This window comes from Zootoca vivipara, chromosome 2 (assembly GCF_963506605.1).
Source record: "Zootoca vivipara chromosome 2, rZooViv1.1, whole genome shotgun sequence".
NCBI classification, from domain to species: domain Eukaryota; kingdom Metazoa; phylum Chordata; class Lepidosauria; order Squamata; family Lacertidae; genus Zootoca; species Zootoca vivipara.
In genome coordinates, this window is record NC_083277.1 from 114,574,104 (window position 1) to 114,601,112 (window position 27,009).

General features: G+C 47.4%; 2 protein-coding genes across 5 annotated transcripts in view; both read right to left on the bottom strand.

Annotated features, from left to right (window-relative positions):
- Positions 1 to 4,974, bottom strand: part of ITGB7 (integrin subunit beta 7) — a 47,169-nt gene extending 42,195 nt beyond the window's left edge. The window contains exon 1 of one of the 2 annotated variants that reach the window (XM_035099652.2): positions 4,627 to 4,974. In XM_035099652.2, the coding sequence (XP_034955543.1) occupies positions 4,627 to 4,644 (18 nt within the window). In that variant the 5' untranslated portion in view covers positions 4,645 to 4,974. Of the gene's footprint in view, positions 1 to 133; positions 1,972 to 4,626 lie in introns of those variants that run through there. The other variant, XM_035099642.2, reaches the window with a different exon arrangement.
- Positions 4,975 to 11,626: 6,652 nt separating this feature from the next.
- Positions 11,627 to 27,009, bottom strand: part of RARG (retinoic acid receptor gamma) — a 128,247-nt gene continuing 112,864 nt past the window's right edge. For all 3 annotated transcript variants that reach the window (XM_035099600.2, XM_035099610.2, XM_035099628.2), the window contains 7 exons: positions 26,817 to 26,965; positions 24,637 to 24,778; positions 20,353 to 20,513; positions 18,315 to 18,491; positions 17,256 to 17,460; positions 16,454 to 16,612; positions 11,627 to 14,644 (listed from right to left, as the gene is read on the bottom strand). In XM_035099600.2, the coding sequence (XP_034955491.1) occupies positions 14,445 to 14,644; positions 16,454 to 16,612; positions 17,256 to 17,460; positions 18,315 to 18,491; positions 20,353 to 20,513; positions 24,637 to 24,778; positions 26,817 to 26,965 (1,193 nt within the window). In that variant the 3' untranslated portion in view covers positions 11,627 to 14,444. The remainder of the gene's footprint in view (positions 14,645 to 16,453; positions 16,613 to 17,255; positions 17,461 to 18,314; positions 18,492 to 20,352; positions 20,514 to 24,636; positions 24,779 to 26,816; positions 26,966 to 27,009) is intronic.

Genomic DNA, 27,009 nt, shown 5'->3' on the forward strand with positions numbered 1-27,009 from the left:
CTGTGGAAGGACGTGTGGATCCAGAATTGGCCTCCACAGTCACTTGCGGACCCATTGTTAAAATCGTGTTTATGAAAGACAATCTTACTCGGCTACGAGTGATCGCCAAAGAAGAGAAGAAGCTGTTCCTTACCCTGTTGGTGGGACTAATCATGCTTCTATATCTTCCGCTCGAGGGCAGGAGATCAAAAAATTGCCAGCCAGGGTGTGAATCATCCCTAAGAATATTCCTCATTCTCCTGAGGCAACAGTCTTCTGCGATGTCATCCAGCGGATTCACGGGACAGCCCATAATATCTTGTATTCACCACCCTCTGTAGGCACTTCCTATCCGTTGATGTCAAGCCAGCGTACCACACTGTGATGCAGTATGAAAGGACACTTTCTATTGTGGACCGGTAGAAGGAGATCATCAAATGTTGATTGACATCGTTCTTTCACAATACTCTAAGGAAATGGAGTCTCTGTTGGGCTTTCTTAACCACCTGGGTTGTATTGATTTTCCAAGTAAGGTCTTCACTGAGATAAACTCCTAGGAATTTAAAGGAAGAGACTCTCTCCACACAGCCCTCCCTGATGTACAACGGGGCTAGTTCTCCTCTTCCTCCGAAAGTCCAACACCATCTCCTTTTTCTTGCTGATATTAAGGTGAGATATATATATATATGCAGATTTATGCATAAATCTGACTGGAGTTAACTGTGGCTAGATATTTTAAAAAGTGCATGGCTTGTTGCATCTTTAATAGTTTACTTATTTATTCCATTTATATCCCATCTTTTCTCCAAGGAGCTCAAGGGGGGGGGGGGGGTTATACAACGTTCTTCCCCCTCCTCATTCTATCTTCACAGTGACCTTGTGAGGCGGGTGAGGCTGAGAGAGCATAAGGTAAAGGGACCCCTGACCATTAGGTCCAGTCATGACCGACTCTGGGGTTGCGGCGCTCATCTCGCGTTATTGGCCGAGGGAGCTGGCGTACATAATTGGCCCACAATTATCCAGCAAGCTTCGTGGCTGAGTTGGGTGTAGGAATCCCACCCTATTTTGCACATGGGCACTCTAGATATAACCTAGAGCTGAAACTAAAGAGAATTGTATTTTCCTGTTCTTTTCCGCAAGAGTCTCTCTCGCATTCTGTGGCCATTAACAGCACTGCAAAGCTGCTCCCTGTCTCGCGTAAACAGACTAACAGCTTCCACGTGAGGAACATTCAGCTGCTGTTGGGCTTGTCGGTGTGCTGCTTGCAAAGCGCTGGCTTTCAGAATGACTCCAGAATGAACTTTCAGAAAGAGGTTGTGACTAGCTGTAAGCCTCTTTTACGATGTGACTATTTAATTCTGGTCTATGGGTCTCTTAAGAGGGTGGCCAGGTTCAAAAAGAGGACAGAGATCCTGACCCTTTAATTGCTGTGCAGAAGTGGGCAATTCAGCAAGTGTAGCCCACACCTGCTGAAACTCACCTGCCACCACACAACTATTAAAAAGTGCAGGCGCCCTCTCCTCTTTTTGCAGCTGGATACCCATAACCGCCCGTTAGGCCTCAAAAGTAAATAACACGAGGATATTTCTGAAGAGCTGGGGATTTCTCTGAAGTTTCCACCACACCACAATGAAGCAGTCTATTCTGCAGTTTAAAATTCAAAACTTAAAAATAGAATGGCAGTTTTGAAGTTTCCGCCGCAATAGTTGGTAAGGCTACACACCCCTCCAGGTGCATGCAGCATAGAGCATCCTCTCGCCACAGCCAGCCATGCATGCATAGAGCTGTGTTGGATCATGGTCCCAATGGGGAAAATGCAGTGTTTCTGGAAAGAACGAGCAAATCAGGGCTATGGGAGCCAGCATGGTGTAGTGGTCAAGAGCGGTAGACTCATAATCTGGGGAACCGGGTTTGCGTCTCCGCTCCTCCACATGCAGCTGCTGGGTGACCTTGGGCTAGTCACACTTCTCTGAAGTCTCTCAGCCTCACTCACCTCACAGAGTGTTTGTTGTGGGGGAGGAAGGGAAAGGAGAATGTTAGCCGCTTTGAGACTCCTTAGGGTAGTGATAAGGTGGGATATCAAATGCAAACTCTTCTTCTTCTTCTTCTTCTTCTTCTTCTTCTTCTTCTTCTTCTTCTTCTTCTTCTTCTTCTTCTTCTTCTTCTTCTTCTTCTTCTTCCTCTTCTTTGTCCCTAACCCTAACCTTTAAAGCACATTTGAAATGCGGTCTTTCCTTCAAATACTGTAATTCTGGAAACTGTAGCTTACCCCTCACAGATCTAAAATTCCCAACAGCCTTAACAAACTTCATTTCCCATTATTCTTTGGGGGAGAGAAAAAATGATTCAAATGTGTTTTAAAGGTATGGTGTTTTAAAGGTATGGTCCAGAACAGCGGTCCCCTTGTGCAATCAAGCTGAAGCTTCCTAAAGCTGGAGGCAGATTGGAGTAATTGCCGTTGCTTGTATTTGTGGAAATGAAGAATCAGCAGTTGGATTTTTGTTCCAGCATTCCTAGGTGTAACACAAAATCTTTCACAGCTTCTAGAAGAACTGAAAGTTGTGTACAGTACACTCCTGTGTTCCCACTGCTGGTTTTGGAGTCTACACACAAGGTTAGCCACAATCGTTATCTACCTTGTACAGGTATTTATCCTGTCATTTTCCCCACCCCCCAATGAAGCTTTGATTCAAATTGAGAAAAATAATGACCTAGCTGTGTTTTAAGCTGGTAATGGGCACATAGCCCAAGCCTCACACTTCTTCCTAGGCACCATCTTAATTAAGACTATGAAGCATGCAGACCTCGTGGCTTCCACATAAGCCAGTTTTCTTTCTTTCTCTGCTCCCCATCCTGTTTCTTAACATCCAACTTGATATTAGAGAATTTTGAATGCTTGCTCACACTTTTGTGACAGTTTGACTAATCGGTCCTAATAAAGTAGGGGTGTCTGATCTGTGGCCCTCCAGATCTTGCGGAACTCCTATAATTCTTGACCACTGGCCGGGCTGATGGGAGATGGGAGTCTAACATCTAGAGAGCACTATGTTGGCTACTCTATAAGAAAGGTGGCTGTGTCTGATGTGAATTTTGGATTCCCCATCACCATCTTACAGATTAATACAGCTGCCTTTGTTTAGATGAAAGCCATGACATTCAAATTGCAAAATGTGGAGCAATAAACACCTGATTTCATTGTGAAAAAATGATCTTCACAACACACATTCGTAAAACTACAGGAAAATATGTAGAAAAGAACTTTAGAAACAGGGTAGAGCTTACATTCCCCAAGAAACAGAAAAAAGAAAGAGCTTAAGCAGTAAATTAATTGAGCATTGTGCAGAATTTACCAAAAATATATCAGACAATGGAAGTAATTATATTGAATATGGAGCAACACAAGAGAGAGTTTTGAATCCCAGATACTTGGATCATGTTGTGCCGCCAAAAGCAATTTGCTCAATCTTGGACTAAAAATGGAGATTTAAAGGGACGTAACTTGAGGAGTAGTTGGGAAGACAAAGTAATTGATTAAAAAAATAAAGAACTACAGTATAAGGCATTCCACACATCAAAAGTGCTATTTTGCATGTTAAACAGAAGGTGGTCTCACAGGGAAGTTTTGTCACAGATAAAACGTCAGTTTATCTGCATACCACATTTTCCACAAGTGAGTTTGTGCTGAAAATACACTGCAAATAAACATTCTGAATAACCATAATGTATAATTTTTTTAAAAAAAAAAGGATCACTGCATCGGAACACTGGAAGTTTAGCAATTAATCAGCTCATGTAAAATAGGGCAAACACCCACCAAATATGTCCTGCATGAACTTAATTCTGAATCAGCTAAGGTAGGGTAGGTTACCTTTTTTTAAAAAAAAACCTCTAAAAAACGAAGAGCTCTGCTGCTTTGTTCCTCCAGCATTCACAGGGGCTAACCAGATGCTTCGTGCAGGGATGCATGCAAGCAGGGCATGAAGACAACCCCTCCATTGTTTGCCATCAGCATGTCTCAGAGATCTACTGCTGAAGGTGCCTAATGCTTAATTTTTTAAAAAAATCATTTTTAAAAATCCTTTTCATCAGGGTTGGCTAAACTGTGGCCCTCCAGATGCTGTGGAACTCCAACTCCCATCAGCTAGCATGCATGGTCAATAGTCAGGGATTATGGGAGGTGGACTTCAGCAACACCTGGAGGGCCACGTTTTACCTTCACAAGGTTATACCATCCCGAAGACCAGAGGGAAAGGGTGTGACGCCAAAACAAAGAAGGAAAGTGGGGGGGGGGAGATATTTACACGCTAGGTGCCTGGATAAGCAGATATGTCTTTAACCGCTCCTTACAGATAGCAAAAGCCTCCCCTCCCTGCACCCTCATTATTAGGACCTCTGTCTGTAAGATTGCCAGCTTGTTCAAGGTTGCTGCAGCTCAATACACAAACCTTAGCCGATGATCATTGCCAAGTTGGATTTCTGCAACACAAGAACAAGACCAGTGCAGTTTGCAGGTTGCTAGGGTTTTTTTCTGGTCATCTGGCAGCCTTACCCATTTTTCGCTGTATCCACGGTTCCAAGACTCACTGCTTTTGTCCCTTCTCAAAACAAGCAAGCAAAAAACCTTGCAGGCAACCAAGACAAACTCACGGTTCGAGGTTGATGCATGCTGGTTTCAAAAGCAGGCGCTCTAGTCTGATCATTCAGTCACCAAAACTGGAGCAGCAGATGCACGGTGGTTTGGAAGAACAGCCAGGTCTTCTGGGGTTCCCTGCCTTCTTGGTGCTGTTTTCCCAAGCTTGAAGGAACAGCAACAGGGCTGGCCAGAGACACTTCCTCCCGCCGCATTCAGCTCTACCGCTCGCAAGTGACAATTTGATTTGCGTGCGCCCTTTCTTTCCTTCTGAAGGCTGTTGAGAGGAAGCCTCGAAGGCCATGCAGTGGAAGAGCAGGCAGCTTGGAAGGCGGGAGGAGACCAAGAGCTGAGGCAGAGAAAGAGAAGCTGGCAAAGACAAAAACGGCTGATAAGGGAGAAAAGAGGCCCAGATTGAGGTGCGTGTCTTAAGGAGCATAGACAGCAGTGTTAGAAACTCAGATATATATAAGCTAGGCACCAAATGGTTCCTTAAACCAAAGTCGTAGTTGGCAAAAAGGAATGTCTAGTTGCCATTTTGGGGCAAGATGGCTCTAAAGAGATTTTTCAAATGATGGACTGACTGTGATTGATTCTCAGCTAAATAACTGGCTGGTTCACATGACAGCCTTGAGCTAGGTTAAGAACTTTGAGAACTTAAAGGGGGGGAAGTCACTTGATCCAGGGACATATATATATTGGCCTAACCTGACCTATTTTTCTTTCTTTCTTTTTAAAAAAAATAATTTTTATTTATTTCAATTATTAAAATCATACATACACATACACAACATTACTTTCCATTTACAAAAAAAATCCATGATAAGACATAGAGAAAAGACAAATTAGTACAAATATTTCTCATCTCATCTCTATATTAAAAATATAGGGGGGGAGGAGAAAGAAAGAAGGGGGGGAATGTAAAGAAAAAATATTAAGAAAATAAGAAAAACAAAGTAAGACAAAGTAAGATAACACATAAAATAACAACAACCTTCCAATCATATCCTATGTAATTTATATGACTCCCTCTTATTATCCACAAAAGGCTCTCTGTTTTCCCTCTTTTTGACATTTTAACCTATTTTTCTTAATGGTGACTGCTCCTGCTCAGGCTGCACAGAAAAAGCATTTTGGTTCCAGAAATTCATTCCAATTGTGCTGCTAAAAAGTAACTGATAGAATTCTACAGGACAGGGTATTAGTGTGTGAACACAGCCTAGATCCAATTATCCCCAGGGATGCACCTCCAGACGGTAGAGATGTCAGGCGCCATACTGGTGTTCAGACATCTTTACTTGGTTGCAAGTGTTCGAAAAGCCTGGTGCGAAATATACCTGGCAAATTTCAAACACTGATAGACAGGGTGGTGCTTTATGCTGGTTTTATCATTTTCCACGCTTGCTGCAAAGCGGCAGGAGAAAGGGAAGAACCTTTTTCAATAGGAAATATATTTCTGGCCAACCATATGCTTCACCTTCCAATAGCTGTGCCTGTAGTAATGGACCTCTCCATTCACTTTCTAGTAGGGTTGCCAGACTCAATAGAGGACAGGACTTCTGTGCCTTTAATCGCCCTGCTCTCTTTTGAGTCTGGAAACCTTAAAGAGAAACCAGCAGACCCTTTGTTTAATTTCCAAGCAAAGGGTCTGAAGTCCTGTTCTCTATTGAGTCTGGCAACCCTACTTTCTAGTCTGTTTCTAGGCCTGTCTAGACTTTTTGCAGAATGGAGGATTGAGGACTAGAATGCAGAGGTGTCTTTCAGAATAGAAACCACAAAAAAATTCCCTCACCCACACACGAAAATCTACCTCACGACATGCAAACACACAGAGAACTCAGCACACCACAGCATTCTTCCTTTGTAGCTCACAAAAACCACAAGCTAAAATGCAGAATTGTCTGAGGGTATATACACTGAATACAACCACCGTTCACTGTGGACACAGTGTCACTGGAATTGAGATACAAGCCGCAGAAACAAGTTCTTGAGCTCTTCTGTGACACAACCTTAGAAGTGCAATTTCAGCAACTAATGCTACTGAGGCGTTTTGGAATTCAGTTTATAAAGAATACCTAGAATTGGCAGGTGAAGCAATCATCAGCCACCTGCCACCAGTTGGTATATCACCTATCTCTGTGAGAGAGGTTTCTCAACCACAGTGACTCTCAACACAAAGAAACAGCTTAGCTGCACAAAATATACAAGTACTTAAATAAATGCTCGTTAAATCTGCAGCTGAGGGCACAGCTGTAGCCAGGGTGGGGTCCAATGGGTGGACTGAGCTCCCTCTAACTGGGATTGTGTGTGGTTCTAAATTTGCAAGTCCAGTTAATGAATGAAAAACTGGCTTTGGAGTAGGAATATTTCTGAGTTGTTAGGTTTTTAAAAATATAATAATAATAATAATAATAATAATAATAATAATAATAATAAAGAGCCAGTGGCTGGTGCTTCCCCAAAATAGTTGTCCTCCCCAAAACTCTCCTGAATCACTCAGTTCCACCCACTCAAAAGCCCCCACTGGCTCAGACTGAAAGTTTTGAAACCACTGGCTCTTTTATATTATCCTGTGGGAAGTCCTCCTGTATAACCTGCAATGATTATAGAAACAGCAGTATGGTTGCTTACAAATGTTTAAAAATAAGGGGATGGTTCCCCCCCCCCGGTACCCCATACCCCCCCTAAAACACACTCTTTCAGCATCCTGCTTAAGAAGCTAAATGTATGAGGTTTGGGCTGGGAAGTCCCCAAATGGAAGGCAGCAGATGGGGAAGACATTTTTTCCACCTCGGGGGCGGGGCTTTCCTCAGCCTGGGGGCTGCATTTCCCGCCCCGCCCCCAGGCAGCTTGCCAGGGGCACAGCAGGCCAGAAGTGGGCAAGGCGTGGGTCTCTCACCTTTGTAAAGGAGTGTCTCTGTCCCCTCCATGCAAAAAGCCAGAGGTTTCTACACCCCTCCACCCGCATCTCCTCTTCGCAGGAAAGCAGGGAGCGTGGCCACAGTGCAAGGACACAGGCCAATCATGCAAAGGCACTCAAGGGTTGGGGGGGAGGGTTGCACACACCCCTCCCTCATGGCTCCTGGGAACTGTAGTTTGCCCTAACTAGAGCTGCATTTCCTAGCACCCTTCACAAATTCCCAGGATTCTTTGAGGCAGGGGGCAGGAATTTAAAGGTGAAGCCTCAATGAGAGTATGGTGTAAACCCAAGCAAGGGTGTGGCTTGGCAAGTGGGTGTGCCTCTTAGTTTTTTCTAATTCCCCTCCAAAATGTATTTCCCCCGTGGTAGGAGGCGTTTTGTGCAATTACTGCGACATGGGCAGGCTTCTCGCTGACGTACCCTCAGCACCACTCTGCATAGAAAACAATGAATTCTGAAATAACTTAATTTGGGATTTCTTGACCTGTTTGGTTTCTGTGTGTGTGTCTGTGTGTTTTAGGGGCATGTAACAGAAGGAACGCAGGTGGTGCTGTGGGTTAAACCACAGAGCCTAGGGCTTGCAGATCAGAAGGTCGGCGGTTCAAATCCCCACGATGGAGTGAGCTCTCATTGCTCGGTCCCTGTTCCTGCCAACCTAGCAGTTCAAAAGCACATCAAAGTGCAAGTAGATAAATAGGTACTGCTCCGGTGGGAAGGTACCGGTAAACGGCGTTTCCGTGCGCTGCTCTGGTTTGCCAGAAGCGGCTTAGTCATGCTGGCTACATGACTCGGAAGCTGTCTGTGGACAAACGCCGGCTCCCTCGGCCTATAGAGCAAGATGAGCGTGCAACCGCAGAGTTGTACATGACGGTCAGGGGTACCTTTACCTTTAACAGAGGTATAAAACTGAATGTTAGAGGATATAAGAAGCAACTGTTTTTTCATTTCCTAGTTACAGCGTGTCCTTTTTTTCCTTTCTTTTTTAAACCTGCCGATAACTTTTATTCATTGTTTGCTAATAATATCCCAAATTCTTCTGATACTAGTACACATGTGGGTCATTTAGTTCAAGGAGTTTGTTATTTGGTTTTCCATTGCAGTTGATGTTCCTATAGTCTGCATCAACTCGCCCCTTAAACACAAAACTCCACAAATGTACTATGGAAAAGAAGGAAAGAACCCCGTTATCTCCCCACCTCTCCCCACAAGCTCACAATGCCTGAGAGCAATGTCTCACAACCAGTGTAACTCTCTTAACTGAAAACAGAAGTGCTATTTGTACCTTTGTTATCCATGAAAATCTTTCAATAAAAACTTTTTTTAAAAAAAAAATCCTCTTTTACATGGGATGTTAAAGAATGAACCGGTTATGTCTGGGAAAAGCTTCAGGATTTAATCACAGTTGTTCATATTCAGCTCCTGTGTTCCTGCTCCATAGGCACAAAAACACACGTTGTTGCTTAGATTTTTCTGTAGGTTATGAGGAAATGACAAGATTCCAAATGAATTTCCTTTTGAAGCCTCACTTTGCAGGGAAAATTAGTTTGGTGCTACAGCCCTGGCTGAGGGTAAGTCCCTCTGGTAGCATTAACTCTCAGTGAGATGAGATTGATTCTAATAGAGTATAGCAATTTTGTAATTCATTTCTGCATCATATTTATTGGCATAACCAAAGAGAGAATCACAGGTTGAAGCACCCCTGCGAAAGTAATGAATGGGCTCCTGACACACTTCCTTTCATTCCATCCTTGCATCAGCATTTGTTTGCATATCAGAGAGATTTGCTGCATCAACCAAAACGTAAACTTCCCCTGTCCATTACTGATTTTGGCTGGTGGCTAACCACACCCCGCTTGCCGTTCATCACAACTTGCCTTCCAAGTGTCCCTATTTTCCAGGGATAGTCCTGGATTTATAGAAGCCGTCCTGGTTTCTGATTTGATCCCCGAAGATCCCACTTTCGCTTATGAATCCCTGTTTTCATCAGAGAAATGTTGGAGGGTAGGGAATTATGTGACCCCTGCCCCCCGAACCAAGGAGATAAGTAACTATACAACCTTTAGAAGACATCTGAAGGCATGTTTAATGTTTTTATTGTTTTTATATACAGTGGACCCTCTGGATACGAATTAAATTCGTTCCGGGGGTCCATACTTAACCTGAAAAGTCCATAACTGGAGGCGCCGTTTCTGTGCACGTGCGTGGCGCAATAAGAGCACTTCTGCGCACATGCGTGGTGTGCGCAGTGTGTTTATGTGCATGCGCATGCAGCGAAACCCGGAAGTATACAATTCTGGGTTTGCCGCGTTCGCAACCCGAAAGTTACGTATCCAGAGCAGTACGTAACTTGAGGGTCCATTGTATGTTGGAAGCTGCCCAGAGTGGCTCAGCCAAGCCGGTCAGATGGACAGGGTACAAATAATACTATTATTATTATGGAATAGAACATCCCTATTTTCATCAGAGAAATGTTGAAGGGTATTCAGCAGAAGTGCTCTATTGCACTGTATTCAATTATTACATTTATATTTCAGGTGCTCCTTCCACCTGTAGCAACACGTTTTGCTTTGTAAAATGTACCTTAGCTCAACCTAGAGATGTTTCACGTGGCATGTTGCCAGCCATCACAGCAACACTGCCACCACCAAGTGGACAAATGGTAAAACTACACCCATGTTTGCCTGGAGGTCGCAATTCAATCACTCTCTGTTTTGTGCTTATTGCAAGGAGCTTGTAGCAGGAGAAGGGGGGGGGCTTCTTGTGCACAAACTTACTGCAAAAGTAGTGCACTTATGGCTACACATTTCAGGAGGATGGAAGCCTGCAAATCAGCTGGCAGATGCTTTTTCACACTGCGAAGCAGAGCAGGAAAGACTCGGAATTGTTTCAAGGGTCCTCCAGGTCTATTTATTGAGCATCCATCCCGATTTGCTTGCAGAAGGCTAACACAGAGGTTAGACATGGGCTCCAGTGTGCTCCTGCCAGCTGGCTTTTGAATCTGTGCATGCATGAGCTGCCCTGTCATTTCTTGAGAAATGCTTCTGTTTCATGCATTGCCCCTGAAAGCAGCTTCCATCAGAAAGGAAAGGGCCATTTTTGCAGTGTCAGGAAAACCAAACAGGTAATGTGCGCTGGCTGGAACCACCCCCACCCTTCTCTGCCGAGTACAATGTGCAAATATCACTTGAGATTAAGCATTTTATGGTGCTAATCTGTAAATTTGTAGGGTTGTTATACAGCACTGAGCTTTTCTCCAGATTTGCTTGTGGGGAGTTTATATGCTTTTTGGTTCATCCCATACTTTTAGTGCATTTTCTCATTAGGTTTCCTAAATACGAAGGTTTTTTAAAAATAAAAATAAAAATAAATGGTGGATTTGTTTGCCTAGGACACCACAGTGGTTTAATTATGCAAGCCTAAAGTTCTGCCATGGGACTGAACCCTTCCCGCAAAATACTGAGAGCCCCATCAATACTTTGCTGTGTCCATGCTGTGTTCTCCTCAAATAACTGCTGTTCCACACTTTCTCCCCATTGAGGTTTCGTCAGTTGTTTCCATGAATAGCTGTTGCTCAATAGGTCTATCTTCTAGGACAGCGTTTCTCAACCGCTGTTCCGCGGCACACTAGTGTGCCGCGAGACACTGGCTGGTGTGCTGCGACGTGCGGCGACGAGAAGGGCGATTTGCATTGTCACGTGCCTGGCAGCCGCCAATAACCAACACTAACACGCCGGAAAGCAATATTTCTCCTCCTCTTTCCCAAAGCTCAGTGCAAACGAGCCTGGCGGCCGCCAATACACAACACTGACCCGCCGGAAAGCAATATTTGGCAATTGTTTCTTACAGTCATAATTATAATATAGGGCAGCACAGAGTTAAATTTTTTAACTTTTTTAATGGTGGTGTGCCTCGTGATTTTTTCCACGGAACAAGCGTGCCGTGGCCCAAAAAAGGTTGAGAAACACTGTTCTAGGAATTTTGTCTCAATCGACCTAGCTCAAATATGGGGAACCTGCCGACCTCTAGAAGTTTCTGGACTCCAACTCCCATCAGCCCCCAGCCGGCATGGCCGAATGTCAGGGATGATGGGAGTTGGAGTCCAGCAACGTTTGTAGTGACACAGGTTTCCCATACCTGACCAAGCTGGACACCCTATACAGAAATGAAAAAACACCCTATACAGATATGAAAAACATTAATTAATAAACACCCACCTTTTCAAATCGTAGGTGTTGGAATCAACCAAGAGGTAAGCCTAAGCCTTGCTGAGATATTGCTTATTTAGAAAATGTTCTAGGCTACTGTCAGAATGGGTTGCTAAGGAGAGCAGAACTATTATGAAACAAAGGTTATGTAATCCAGACTTGCCTTGATCCAGAAATGGATGGCTGTTGTTTCAACCTCTGGTGGTGGGTCTCAGAAAAAGCTGCTGTTCCACACCACACCAGGATCCAAATTCTAAGCAGTTTTTAAAATTTGGAGCAGGGTTAAAAAATACACAACAGAGACCCAAGCACACACACTGTCTGAGAGACAAATAAAATTCAAAAGCCGTGTTTTTGAGTTTCTTTCACTTTATTTTGCAAAAATAGAAAAGTCCCCTCTTCTGCGGCACAGCTGGGAGTGCGGGGGCAGGAGAGATTCCTCTAAAACACCATGGAAAGCTGGTCTGTAAACATCACGGAAGGGCTTCACCCTCTTCTCCATCCCGCCCCACAGCAAACAGACCCCATCTTAAGGCCTGGGGTATTTATTTCATTAACTTGTTTTATTTCATATTGGCAGCTTAAAACGACTGGGGGAAGAAGCCAAGGCAGTTCTCGGCAGAGCCTCTTGTTCCTTTGGGTGGGGGGCGCTGTTCCACCCGCCTCATCGCCTGCTCTGGGGTGGGGGTGAAGGTGCAACTCTCCGTGCTACCCACCCCCCTGGTGTAAACATAGGCAAATAAATAAATCTGCCAAAAGTCTTGCCCCGTTCATGGCCAGCAAGGGGCAGCAGAAGCTTCAGCTCTCGTTCCCAAAGCAGCAGAGGGGAGAGGCTTAGAAAAGGGTGGGTTGCCCTCTCCCCTCCTTCCCCCCCCCCACTGCGATGGGGGAGTTATTGCTCTCCCTCAGTTGTGATGCAAACTCCTGCAAAGGGGGGGGGGAGGTGCTGCCTCTCTTTCTCTCTCTCCCCCCACTGATGAAGCAGACCTACGGTAGGGTGAGATGGAATCGCAGCTGCTAATGGCGAAACATCAGCAAAAGCACCCCTCACTTCTTGTAGTGTTAGGGTTTCATTCATTTCGTGTTGCTAGGAGCACAGGGAAAGGGGAGGTGGGAGACGCTTTCTGCAAGTCTTTTGCCCTCTGGGGAGGAAAAGAAAGAGCATTTGCAGCATCCCATATTTGGTCCATTGGAGCTGTGGAGCAAAGCAGGTCTCCTCCCCATCTTGGAGAGGGGAAACCAAGCTTCCTATAGCAGGAGTGACCCGTCCCTTCCCCTTTATCAAAGTGCTGGGGAAGCAAACTTTGCCAGTTAAGGTAAACAGTGTCCCACCCCCTCCCCGCCAGGTCCCCCTTTCCACACAACCTTAGCAGAGAGCAGCTGGTTCTCGCTGGGGAGGGGGAGGTTGTGGGTAAGGGGGGAGCAGAGGGCCCTGAGGGACAGGAAATGGGTTCAAGTCTGCAGCTCTGGCACCCCCGACCCTCACCCTTTCCCTCAATATCTTTGGTATCTAGTGTCCTTTGGGGTCTGTTTCCCAGAATCCTTAGCACCGGGGTCAAAAGCATCCCAAGCGAGAACAGAGACAGCAAGCCACGCCCCCTGCCGCCCCCTCTGCCTTGGGAGGGGGGGAGGAAGGAAGGACTGCTGCCCCTCTTCTCCCCCACCCCCCTTACACACACACACACCTGCTACGGGATTGATTTCTGCCCCAACAATAAAACATAAGCAGTTTATACAGCTAACAAAAAACAAAAAAAGACACCCTCCCCCCCCCCCCGCCCATGAAACTCACCTCCCTCAAAAACAAAGACTCCACAACCCCTTGGAATCCACAAGAGATGGTCATGAACATACATACACACACACACACACACACACACACACGTCCAGAAATCCCACAACAGGGATATATGTATGCTGAAATCCTGGCTTCCCTCTCCCCATCCCACATAGTCATTGGTCCGAGATCCTTGTGTGCATTTGGGGGCAGGGTGAGATGCGGGAGAGAAATGTCATCCCTCTGCCCGCCTCCAGAGACTAGAATAAATAGTGTCCCGGATGCCTGGGTTCCTGGCTTGGGAGGGTACAGTTCGCATCCAGCCGGGATGGTGGACCGGGTCGCGAGGGAGGGAGGAGGCCAGGAGTGTGGTGTGGTGTGTGTTTGGGGGCACACGTTGCAGAGTCTTTCTCTCTCGGCTCTCGAGGCGCCCCTCTTCCCACAGGCAGGAGTGCGAGGGGGGGCGGATTGCACAGTGGGAGCTCCTCCCGTTTTGAAAGGAGAGGTCTCCCAGTCCAAGCCCCTTGGGGGCTTTCCCGGGTCCCGGATATTTGGCTTGAGGGCACCTGACACAACTGGACAGGCGGCCTGGGGCTTTTGGCAAAGCTCTGGGGTTCGAGGGGCAAAGGCGAGTTTAGAATATACATCCAAGGGCCCTGCAGGGGGAAAGGTTTAAGGCAAGAGGCATCCAACACCGCCCGAGAAGTCACCAAACACAGCCGAAGAGGGGGGAATGTGGAGCCTCCCTAGTTGGTCTGGAGTGTTGCCGTGACACCCAACTCCGGCGGCCTGCAGGAAAGGCCCGAGTATTAAGGCAAAGAGTCCTGGAGGAAATGGGCAGCGGGAAGGACGGAGGAGATAGATGTGAAAAGGGTTTTCTTTTTTCCCTTCTCCCAGCCTTTCCTAGCCTAGATCCTGGCTGTCTTTGAGATGCTAGGGGGCCGCCTCCTCCTCTTCCTCCTCCTCCTGGCTCTTGGCATCTGGAGGGCTTTCCTCAGAGCTGGGGGGTTCTGCCAGTGGTGGGGGCTGCGACAACTCGTCTTCAAACATCTCGGGGTTTTCCAGCATCTCTCGGATGAGCGGTGGCATGGGACCAGGGATCTCCATCTTAAGGGTGATGGCTCGTTCGGCCCCTGTTTGGGGGAGAAGAGGGAAGGGAGGTGTGAGATGTAACATCACAAAAGCAGTCAAATATAACATTTCCTGTTTGCCCAGAGTGGACACACAGGGGAATGTTGCTCCAGCCAGGAGGACTTCCTGTCACACCTGGTCTGGAGCATCCTCCCCCTGCATGTGACCAGGTAGGTGGGTGTGACCCTGGCAGACCCTATAAAGGAGCTAGTCATGCAGCCATTTTGCCTTTTTCACCTTATCCCATCTTGATGCCTCAGCACATGGGTTCATCCCTCACAAAGGATGAACTCACACCTTTCTCTGTAACTGTAACTAAAAGCTAAAGTCTGCCTTCAAGGTCATACTGTGAACTGAATGTAAGTAAACCTTATCATTACAGTTGTACCTTGGTTTTCAAACAGCCTAGTTCTCGAATGTTTTGGCTCCTGAATGATTGAAACCTGGAAGTGTCTGTTCTTTTTCAAACGTTCTTTTGGAAGGCGAATGTCTGACGGGGCTTCCGTGGCTTCCGATTGACTGCAGGAGCTGATTTGATTTGGAAGTCAAATGCTTTGGAAGTCAAACGGACTTCCGGAACAGATTCCATTCAACTTCCAAGATAGGAGTGTACACAGTACTTTCTAAAAGAAGACTGTTGTGTCATTATTGTTTTTAAGAGGGAACTAACGAGGATTTACCATCTGTACAAGCCAGACTGGATTGTTTAACTCAAATGGTTCTAACGAATCTATCAACTACTTCATGCTATGTACAGGGGAATGTGTTCGGCTTCTAGCTCACTAGCGTGGGTGAGGAAGGATAATATTTAATCGATATATCCTTTCCTACTATCCTCAACATTCTCACAGGAGGAAAGGCAGTCATGAGACCTGGGTGGAGTTTCCCTGGCAGCAGAGATGGCGAGAATAGTTGCACCGCAGGGCACCACTGCTACATGCTCTTCTCTAGCGCTACTGCAAGCGCATGGAAGGAATTGGCATGTTCTCGCACACTGGTAAGGCAACTGGCCAGCTGTGGGCAAAATCTGTAGATCTGTAGATCAGGAGATTTCTTGTTGCTCCTGGAAGAGGTAGGTGCCGGGATGTGGAGGAACCAAAGGTTTGCGGTGGAGGAGATAATGAAGGTCCCCCCAACATCCCCCTTCAATGCTGCGATTTTGCTGGGGAGGAACCAAAGGGAACAGAGATCCCATAAGCTCCCATCCAACACTGAGGATGCTATGGGCAAAATGGGGAGGAGACACAAGAGAACAACGGTTCCTACACAATGCCTGGAAACAGAAAATGGCTGGGGTGACAACGAATGTGCCACGAGTCGTTGGTTCTCGGTAATGTTTTGAGATGCCTAAGATCAGCACAAAAAAATGTGTAGCTATATGAAGATGCTTAGTCTGCACTTAGCCAGCTGCCAGCCCTCTGACTCACAACCAGTCCAACAAGTGCATCTGGCTTTGAACTTCCTCTTGAATCTAGAATCATAGAATTGTAGAGTTGGAAGGGACCCTAAGGATCATCCAGTCCAACCCCCTGCAATGCACGAATATGCAGCTGTCCCTTAGAAGGATGGAACCTGCAACCTTGGCATTATCAGCACCATGCTCTAACCAACTGAGCTATGCAGGCAGCCTGACGGTAGGGAAGGGAATGGAGACAAAACTAGAATGTGTAGGCTCTGGCTCCACCTACTGGTGGCTGCCTTGCCTTCTTCTGCCCCACCAATTCCAACAGCCACCAGCCACCATGCATTCTCATCCAGGGTGCAATTGCTCGCCCCCTTGCCTATGTGGTTGATGATGGGCTTGTGCTCACCTTTGGTGCTGATCCCCCGCAGGTCAGTGATCTTCATCAGCATGCGGGGGAACATGTAAGGCTTGTTGGGTCGACGTCGGCGAGCGTAGATCTTCAGGGCTTCCAGAAGTGGCTCTTGTAGCTTGTCCACTTTCTCTGGCTCTTCCAGGTCCATTCGATCTGGGGACGAAGAGACAGGCAGTGCTGTTTGTTTTGTTGATTTTGATTTTGTCTTTTGAGTTCTTTGTCGAAAGGTGGGGCAGAAATGCAATGTCAATCCATCAGGAAGAGGTTACTGCATTGCGGAGGTTGGAAAGACAGCCATGTGGGATTCAGAAACAGGCATGTTCAGCACATTAAACTGGGCCGTAATGCCAAGCATGCAACCATTTAGAATTATACAAATGTATATACAAATTACTGATGTGATTGTTCTAGTAGAAGATTTTGGCCTTTCTAGTTATAGACCAATGTTTCACGAAACTGGGTCTCCAGTTGTTTTCTGGACTACAGTTCCCATCATCCCTGACCGCTGGTCTTGCTAGGTAGGGATGATGGGAGTTGTAGTCCAAAAACAGCTGGAGACCCAAGTTTGGAAACACAGCTGTATACTTTATGCTATTATTCTAGGCTTTCTGCTGATACAGATGTCATTTCCTATCCTTTCCCTGCAGTGTTTTAGAAATCTTACAAATTACTGGTTGCTTGCAAAGTAGAACTATCAGCAAGAACCAGACCTCAAAAAGGTCAACAGGCTCCCTTTGCCAGCCCCTAAAGACAAGGCTAATAACAATGCCTGTGGAGGTTGCAGCATGGCCACTACCTCCACAGATGAGGCAGATGGCGCTGAGCAGTCCTGTTTCTGTGTCGTCCATCTCAAGAGGCAGCAGCTGCCCAGCAAAGGCAAAGACCAGGTCCGTGAGGGGCCCAAATCCAGCATTGTGCATCTGGGTGCGGTTCAGGGTCAGCCCATCCGAGAAGGTCATGGTGTCCTGCTCTGGGGTGTAGCGGGTGCAAATACGGAGCATCTGCAGAAGGTGGAGGGGAGCACAGAGAAGATTGTCAGGAAGAATGTCACATCTAGAATGTCCTCTTAAGTGGGGCAGCAATAAAACTGCTAGCACATTTGCAAAGCTAAGTTGGGTCTGGTATGGTTTCAAATTGCAGGGGGTTGGACCTGATGACCCTCGGGGATCCCTCCCAACTCTACAATTCCATGATTAATAAGGGAGAGGTTCTCACTAGAGGCTTATCCATTCTCCCTCTTGTCCCACTGCTTTCGCCCAGGGGGAAACGATCTTTAGTGCTCAATTGGAGCAAATGGCAATTCGGGTTTTCTCTGGACTGACGTTTGCTCTGGTTTAGTATTTAGGAGTGGGCCTTTCCTGGGAATGAGGAAAACTGCTCGGATCCATGCTTTCTAAGCACGGGATGAGCAGAAGTGTGGATGAGCCCTAGGTCTGCAAAGAAGGTTGCAAGCCGGTGTATTAGGTGCAGAGTTCAGTGTCCTGAGAATCTCAGCCTCTCAAGTGAGCTTCTTGGCCTTTAACCCCCTACGACGATAGGCTCAGAAGTGGTTGGAAGATGGCCAGGGAAACCTCGGCAACCAGAGACAGAGCTGAGCAAAATTCCCAGCACACAAGAGGGGGCTTCAGCACCCTGCCTTACTCCTTGCTCTTCTTTGCAATTAGCAGAATCAGAACTGTCTGAGCACTTGCTTAATTTTGCACCATTTCAGACAACCCTGCAGAAAGGGGTGGGCGAAGCTTTGTCTTTCTCTCCATTGTCACTGTTTGCATCCCGCACTATATGCAGCCCCCTGGCAAAGGCCAGACACCCCTTCCTTCCCAATCAGCTCTCGTTGCTAACTGTAGCCCCTCACCAAGATGTCTAGGCAGGCCGCCTTGAGCAGGGTGATTTGGTCGGCGATGCTGAGGGTGGTGAAGCCTGGCAGGCGTTTGGCAAACTCCACAATCTTGATAATGCACTTGGTGGCTAGCTCACTGAACTTGTCCCACAGCCCCAGGTCCAGCTGTACTCTGTGGTCTGCGCTAGAGTTCTGGAAGAGAAAGGACAAGAGGTCAGGGATCGATAATGCTGCCTTCTTCTCCCCACCTTGCATCTTCTGTTGTGTTTGTGCAGATGCAAGAGGGTTCGCATGCTTAGCGCAGCTTAGGAGTTTCTCCCACCAGTCAGCATCTCTTATGGCAAAGGTAAGCTGACATCAGGCATTTGGGGAAATCTAATTTTTTTGTTGCTTTACTTAAGGACCTCTGAGGTTCACCAGCTTGAGCCGATACAGTGGCTTGGAAAGAGTGGTAGGCATACACTTCAACTATAGGAACATGGCATCTCAGAGTACATCTCAGCCCAGGAATTAGTGGTCAGTATCCAAATCGAGTTAACAGGTTCTCCTGGTTCCTTCCCCACCCCCAAGCAACTTAATTTGGGGGCGAAAGTTTTTTTAATTGTTGCTGTCAGAAATTCTTGCTGATCTACTGCAAATCATCTAGAGATTCCAATCTACTTTCTGCCCACCCCTACCTACAAGGAGAAGGTGGTGCTGGGAGTGAACTAGGACCTTTTGTATGTGTGGGATGCATGTGGCACTGTGGGTTAAACCACAGAGCCTAGGGCTTGCCGAACAGAAGGTCGGCGGTTCGAATCCCCGCAACAGGGTGAGCTCCTGTTGTTCGGTCCCAGCTCCTGCCAACCTAGCAGTTTGAAAGCATGCAGTGCAAGTAGATAAATAGGTACCGCTCCAGCGGGAAGGTAAACGGCGTTTCCGTGTGCTGCTCTAGTTCGCCAGAAGCGGCTTAGTCATGCTGGCCACATGACCCGGAAAAACTGTCTGCGTGCAAATATCGGCTCCCTCGGCCAGTAAAGCGAGATGAGCACCGCAACCCCAGAGTCGTTCGTGACTGGACTTAACGGTCAGGGGTCCTTTACCTTTTTATACTCTAGGGAAGCTATTGACTAGATTAGGCTTCCTCAACCTCGGCCCTCCAGATGTTTTTGGCCTACAACTCCCATGACCCCTAACTAGCAGGACCAGTGGTCAGGGATGATGGGAATTGTAGTCTCAAAGCACCTAGAGGGCCGAGGTTGAGGAAGCCTGGACTAGATGTACTAGTAAAAAAGAAAAAGGTTTATATCATATATGTACAAATATATAGCTGGGGATGAGGGGAGTTTCCCCTTAAAACAGGAAAGAATAACCCAGGGAGAACGCAATGCAAACTCAGAACAATGCAGAAGACTTCATATGCTACTAAATCATACTTAGAGCAAACCCGCTAAGATAAATACAAATTAATGAATTAACATCCCATCTTTCCACCAGTGCAGAACGCAATGTGGTTCACACCAGCGCAAGTAGAAAAATAGGTACTGCTGTGGAGGGAAGGTAAATGGCGTTTCTGTGCGCTCTGGCTTCCATCACAGTGTTCCACTGCGCCAGAAGCAGTTTAGCCATGCTGTCCACATGACCCGGAAAGCTGTCTGCGGACAAACACCGGCTCCCTCGGCCTGAAAAGTGAGATGAGCGTCACAACCCCATAGTCGCCTTTGACTGTCCAGGGGTCCTTTACCTTTTACCTACCTAGCTGAGGTAACATTGATTTCAATGTTTCAGAGTATGGCTTAGCTGAATACCATTTATCATTGTTAGTGAGGGTTACTGATATGCATGCCCTCAATGTACACAATTCAAATAAGAAATTCTACTCTGAAGGGCAAACCATTTAAACTACCCAGGTATAATATTTTCAGGGACGAGGTGTTTAGGCCCACACTTGAGGTCTGCAGGCATGGACTGGGCTAGGATGAGATGTGTCCAGTGTTCCTGTTGCAGCTTGTTGTTTTCTACAGGAAACACTTACGAGCAATAGAAGGGAGGAGAAGCACATTGCGGCCCTTACCGTTGTATATTTGCCCAGCTGGCAGAGGGAAGGGAAGGTTTCCTGGTGAGCTTTGCTGACCTTCTGGATGAGTTCTTCCAGCTCGGGTGTCATTTCGTAGCTGTCCACCACAACCTCCTCCTTCACATCTTTTTTCTTCTTGTTGCGGTCGTTCCTCACGGCTGAAAGAGATGAGGGAAGGAAGGTGAGGAGGGAAGAGGGATGGAATTTGGCGTGGGGAACCTCCCATGTTCTTATGATCTGACCCCATCAAAAAGTGAAATAAAAATCCCTCCATTTCCATCCGCAGGGAAGAGAGAGAGCCGCGGCGGTTAGGCCGAGGCAACGTGCGAGGTGGGTTGGTAGAATTTCTGCCGAAACTGTTCGCAGATGGCACTGTTGGGGATAGAGGTGCTGGCTCTCCTCCAAGATGCATCTGCCCTGGGGAGACTGCCTCGCCTAGACATCTTCTACAACACAGCCTGTGGGTGAAACCGAGGCCTCTTGCCAGCCCTCTCAGCTCATACCCAACTCCTGGCAACCTCTAGCCTCAGGTGCTGTGTTGTTGCAGTACCCTAAAGAAACATGGCGGCAGAAACTGGGCTACCAGCATCCACTGAAAACAGTTGCATGGATAGCTGCCAGCTTCTGAGGCGGTAAGTTGAGGGATGTCAATGGCGGACCAGGAATCTTTTGCCCAACGCAGGACTCGAATCCATGACACTGAGATTAACAGCCTCATGTTCTACCGACTGAGCCACTGTTGTGACTGTCCTTTAGAGTGAAGAGTGTGTAAGAAATCTTTAACAACAACAACAAACACTATCAGGTTATCTGAAGAAGTGTGCATGCACACGAAAGCTTATACCCAGAACAAACTTAGTTGGTCTCTAAGGTGCTACTGGACAATTTTATTTTATTTTATATATATTTCAACTGCGTCAGACCAACACGGCTACCTACCTGAATCTGCTTTTCATGCAAACGGTCCCAGGTTCAAATCCCCAGCATCTCCAGTTAGAGCTGGGAGAGACCCATCTGAAACCCTGAACTGCTGCTGCCAGTCAGTGTAGTAGACAGTGCTAAGCTAGATAGACCAGTATAAGGCAGCTTCCTATTTTCCTAGTAACTGAGTGCAGCCTACCTCTATAGAGCAGGGATTCCCAAACTTGGGGCTCCAGCTGTTTTGGGACTACAATTTCCACCATCCCTGACCATTGGGTCCTGCCAGCTAGGGATGATAGGAGCATAGCTGCCAAGTTATCCCCTTTTTAAAGGGATTTTCCCTTATGCTGACTAGGCTTCCTCGCGAGAAAAGGGAAAACTTGGCAGCTATGGATAGGAGTTGGTAGTACAAAACCAGCTAGAGACCCAAGTTTGGGAACCCCTGCTGTAGTGTATCTTGGGATATAAACTGATTTCACCCACCCTACAGCCGTCTTATAAAAGTCCCAAATTCCACTGAAGCAGCACGGGATTAACTTCTTGTATTCTACAGGCACTTCCCTACAAGAGAAATTTTTAAGGACAGTCTGGGGGATTTCTCGTGCTGTGGCGATTTTTAACATGCCACTGATTGAATAAGGGTTGGAAGTTATTGCAGACCCTTAAGACTGCTTACCCTCGATTCTATCTATTTCATGGCATTCATTATCAAAAGTGGCTGAAGAGTCCATTGGCTGAAACTTTTCCTGGAAATAAGTTCCATTGAATATTAACTTCTGAGTAATGGCACATAGGATTGTGGAAGTTGGAGCAAGCTTGCTTTCTCCTACTCTGGAGAATAGGACCGGGACCAATGGATTCAAGTTACAAGAAAGGATATTCCGACTAAACACCAGGAAAAAACTTTCTGATGGCAAGAGCTGTTCTCCCTCTGAAAGTGGTGGGCTCTCCTTCCTTGGGGGGTTTCATGCAGAGGTTGGGTGGCCATCTGTCAGGGATGCTTTAGCCGAGATTCCTGCATTGCAGGGGGTTGGACTAGATGACTCTTGGTGTCCCTTCCAATTCTATGACTGCACTCACAGTCCCTCACTCTCGGTGAAGAAGGCTGGTCCTTTAGGGCAAATGGAGCAATGCCCTGCCAACTTCATTCTGCATTTAGCCAGTCCTCAGCTTCCTGGCCTTCTTCCATCCCGCAATGGAGAGTGAAGCTGCATTGCTTGAGCAATGAGCTCCAGATGTGTCCAAAAAAAGAAAGCCAGAGAGACCCAGACCCAGTGCCCCCTGGGCAAGGAATCTGGAGATGCCTGCAATGATTTCTCATGAGTTTATCTTGGGCTGGCATGTGTGTGTTCAGGTGGGACGTGGGTTGGGGAGAAATTTTATACTCTTCCCTCTTTCTCCAACTTAGGGGTGCCAGGAGCAGCAGCACCACCACTAGTAACTCCCCCCCTCCCTTCCCCAGGCTCTGCCGGCACCCCTCCCTTTACCGAGAGTCCTGGGGTTGCGTGTGCACTCTCGCTGGCCTGAGCCTTCCCAGGCTGCCCTTCCTGTTCACCCCAGGATAAAGCGCCAGGGATCTGGGAACAGGATACGCCAATTGGCAGGATATACACTTTTAGCCACAGTCAGCACAATGCTGAAGGGGGTGGGGTGGGGGCTACTGCCAGCCAAGCCATAGACCTCTTAGCAGCAGCGGTGGGGTTGGGTGGGGGGACAACACACATGCAAACTGAGAATGTAACCTACTGCCACAGGGTATTTCCCCCCCCAACCTTCTCCCCCCAACACAAGCACAAGCTTATGCCTTTGCTTTCAAGGAGCAAAAGCATATAGGTTTAGCAGAAGTCTAGCTGTGAGGGTGAGCACCTCAACCCCCCAATTCCTTGTTTTTTTCTGCAACGCCCCCCCCTCCTTGCTTAGCACTAAATCCCATTTGAGTCTACATGGGATACGGGAGGGAAAGGGAGGAGGGGCTGCGCTGGCCCAAATCCCTTAGGCCATCCGTTTCCTGTCTCTGTAGTGACAACCCATCGGGATAACATTCCTTCCCCCACTCCCCAGCCAGCCAGCCAGCCAGCCATGCCCCACGCCCCTTGCCCAGTCCTCTCCACGGACCGCCTCTCTCCCTTTAAAGTGACAGGCCCTCGGAAATAAATTGCCAGGTTTTGAGACATAGACATTCCTAATTAGGGGCTCTTAAAGAGACGGTGATTAATGCGAGCCCTGGCCCAGGCCAGCGCGAAGACATGCCTAAGCAGTTGGGAGTAAAAGCAACAGCCGCTGAGAGGCTCTCTGTCTCTTGAAAGGGCTGGGCAGCTGGCAGCGCTCTTGAAAGGGACAGCAAACTCTCCACTCCCCAAGCGGGGCAGTGAGCAAAGTACCTCCCTCCGCTGGGAGTTTTGTTTGTTTGTTTGTTCCTCTGTGGGAGTGCTCTCGGAATTATTTCCCCTCCAAGGAATACACATGGAAAACGTTTCATCAGAACAGAATATCGGCAAGGCTCTTGTGTGTGCAGTTCCTTTCGCCTCAAGGAGCAGGGCTGCAAACTACAGTCTCCCGCTCATCCTGAAAAACCCACGTTGCCTTTTCAGTTCCAAGGTAAATGTTCCCCAAATGCTTTCCCTTAGGGGTGGAATGCACTGAAAAGCACCACCATGGAAGGAAACACAGCAGTGAAACCAGATACAGAAAGCAGATGGCTTTGCAGGAGTTTTCAGGCTGCAGGAGCCACAGATCCCTTCAGAAGCGCCGGACTGGGTTGTGTGCCTCCTCTTAGATGTCTCTGCGATTGTATCTTGGCAACACAGGGCTTGGCATTACAAAATTCTACATTTGATGCGCAGCAAGTAAAGTAACAGAGGCTGGCAGGAGCCACCTATGCGCGGGCCACTCCTTAAAATAGTGAGGTTCCATTTGGGACGCATGCAAATATGTGCATGCACACAGATGTGAGGATGCAGGGGGAAATGTTCCTGTGTACCCATCATCTGAACATGACATGGTCTGTGTCCAAATCCATGGGGGGGGGGGGGAACAAAGAATCTGCCAATGGCTGTTGCCAACAAAAAACAGAATATTCGAATGACTACTTCTGCCTACAAGCAGGCAGCAGTGGTACATAAAACAGTAAGGCAGACATGGTCCTCGAACACACAGGCTGACAGTTTTCAAAGTAGATGTGTGTTACGTCTATGCCAAACAAGTGGGGAGGGGGCATGCATACCACCCCATCTGAATGGCCCTGAATGGGACCTCCCTTTGCTTTCCGTCTTGTTTTACCTATTGTAATCTCATTTACTAGCATCCCTCACACACTGCCTGCCCCCATGCTTAGAACAGGCGCCTTAGAACAGTGCTCACCTTCTTTGGACATGCCAACCTCAAAGCACTTTTGTAGGCGGCAATACTGGCAGCGGTTGCGGGTGACCTTGTTGATCTGACAGTTCTTGTCCCGGTGGCAGGTGTAGACCATGTTTTTCTGGATGCTTCGACGAAAGAAGCCCTAAAGGTCAGAGAGAGAGAGAGAGAGAGAGAGAGAGAGAGAGAGAGAGAGAGAGAGAGAGAGAGAGAGAGAGAGAGGAACAGGTGGGTGATGCAGAAGGAAACCAGTTAGATAGTTCCAAGCATGCCTCTCTCCAAGCCTCCTTTCCCACTGTCAATTGTACCAGAGGATATCCACTGCCAGCTTCTCCAAAACTCGCTGCTTCAGGTAGGACCATTTTTGCAGCTCGGAAGCTGTTTCAGATGTCGTAGCTTACCAGGGTGAATCTTCAGACCTGGCTATGACAGTATGAGTTTTGAATCTTCAAATATAGTGACTTTTGAGGCATGGGTCCATAGACACAAATGTACATACAATTTGCAAATATGTACATGCCAGTTTAGACTTTAAATGGCACAGAAGGCAAACCAACTATTTCCCATCCGGATCACCCCCAGGTTTAAGTTCTTCGCTTAATTTGCAGCCCAAGTCAGACACCCCAAAACAGTACCTCTTTGATTCATTTACCCCCGGTTAATTTCCCAATTTATCCTGCTCCAAATCAATTCAATTCCTGTTCAGTTCCTTCCATTCCTTACACTCCATCTCCAAAAAAAGGTCACCTTTGGGAGGCAACAAGAGAACGGGCCTTTTTTGTGGTGGCTCCAATTGTAGAATGGTCTTGTGCCATCATTACATGTCTTTAGGCACCAGGCAAAAGCATTCCTCTTTACCCAGGCCTATGGCCTGTGAAAGTGTGGAGAAGAGGACTGTTATTACGATGACTATTTTATTATTAGTCTGTCTATCAGTGTGCTTTTTATTATGTGTTTTCGTTGTATTTTTATCACTGGTGTTCTGTAATGTGTTTTTAACAATTGTACACCACCCTGGGATCTTTTGATAAAGGGTGGTATATAAATTGAATGAATGAATGAATGAATAATTTATGTAATATCCTACTGATATCTCTTAATTTGACCCCTCCATCCACTGAATTCACTACCCCACACAGGAAAACACTTGGGGCACTCAGATGCGAGGCCCCCTTGTTCCTTGGCCCACCTCTGACTTTTAAATGTTTGCGTATCATAAGCAGCTGACTAGTAATGAATCAGACCTTCCGTTCTAGCCCAGGACAGTTTTTCCTGACTGGCAGTAGCAGCGACAGCTTTCCCAAAATCTCAGCCAGAAGGTCTTCCACTGCCCTGCCATTTGCGATCCTTTAACAGAAGCTGCCCCTTAAAGAGCTGGCATTTTGTAAGGGGCTGGGAAGTATGTGAACCAGGAAGTTCTGAGTCTAAACATCATCTTAGACAAGTCACTATCTCTCCGCTCCCTCAGTATGGAGCTAAAGGGCAGGGGTGGGGAACTTTCAGCCAGGGGCCCTAGATCTGTATCTCCCACTCCACCTGCAGGCCAGCTTTGAAAGGGGAGACAACAACCTGCTGGCAGGTGAATGATAGGTGCATAGTAAAAGCCCAGCTGTCCAAGTTGTGGAGCAAATCAGGGGCGGAGCAGGTGGGCATGGTTTGGGGGACATAGCCTCATAGGCCAAACGAGTCAAGCAGAAACTTTTAACTAGAGCTCTCAGTTCCAGCAACCAACCCTCAAAGGTTCCCAAGTTGGAAAACAACGCTCCATGTGTAGGGATTCAGCCTGAGCCTGACAGGTGTTAACCTGACGATCTTCTGTTCTTGGAAGTAGGTGCAGAATTTTCTGCAACCAGAAACCCCCAAATTCAACAACACAGGAGGATGCAAGTCAGCATGCATATGCTTGTTTTGCACATTTCATTTTGCTTGCATAATCTGTTTTTTTTTTTGGGTGTTGGCATGCAGCTTCAAATTCCCTGCTGCAACATTCCTTTGGACGAGGAAAGGAGGCCTGGGTGAAGCAGCCAACCCCACCCTCCTGGTCTGAACAATTGCGAGCCTGGTGCCTGCTTGAACTCGATTCTGGCAAGCTGCGCTGCAAGGAGCCCCCCTGTGCAGCGGGTTAGCCGAGGCATGCGACAGTACCTTGTGGGGTGGGGGGTGGGGAATCTCCCTTCACTCACCTTGCAGCCTTCGCAGGAGCTGACCCCGTAATGATAGCCGGATGATTTGTCGTTGCAGACGAAGCAAGGTTTGTAGACACGTGGGGGTGGGGGCGGAGAGGGGGAGCTAGGCACCATCTCCTCCGAACTTGTGCTCTGTGTCTCCACCGCTGCAGAAGGAAATAGGGAGAGGGTCAGGCAGAAATTTGGGACA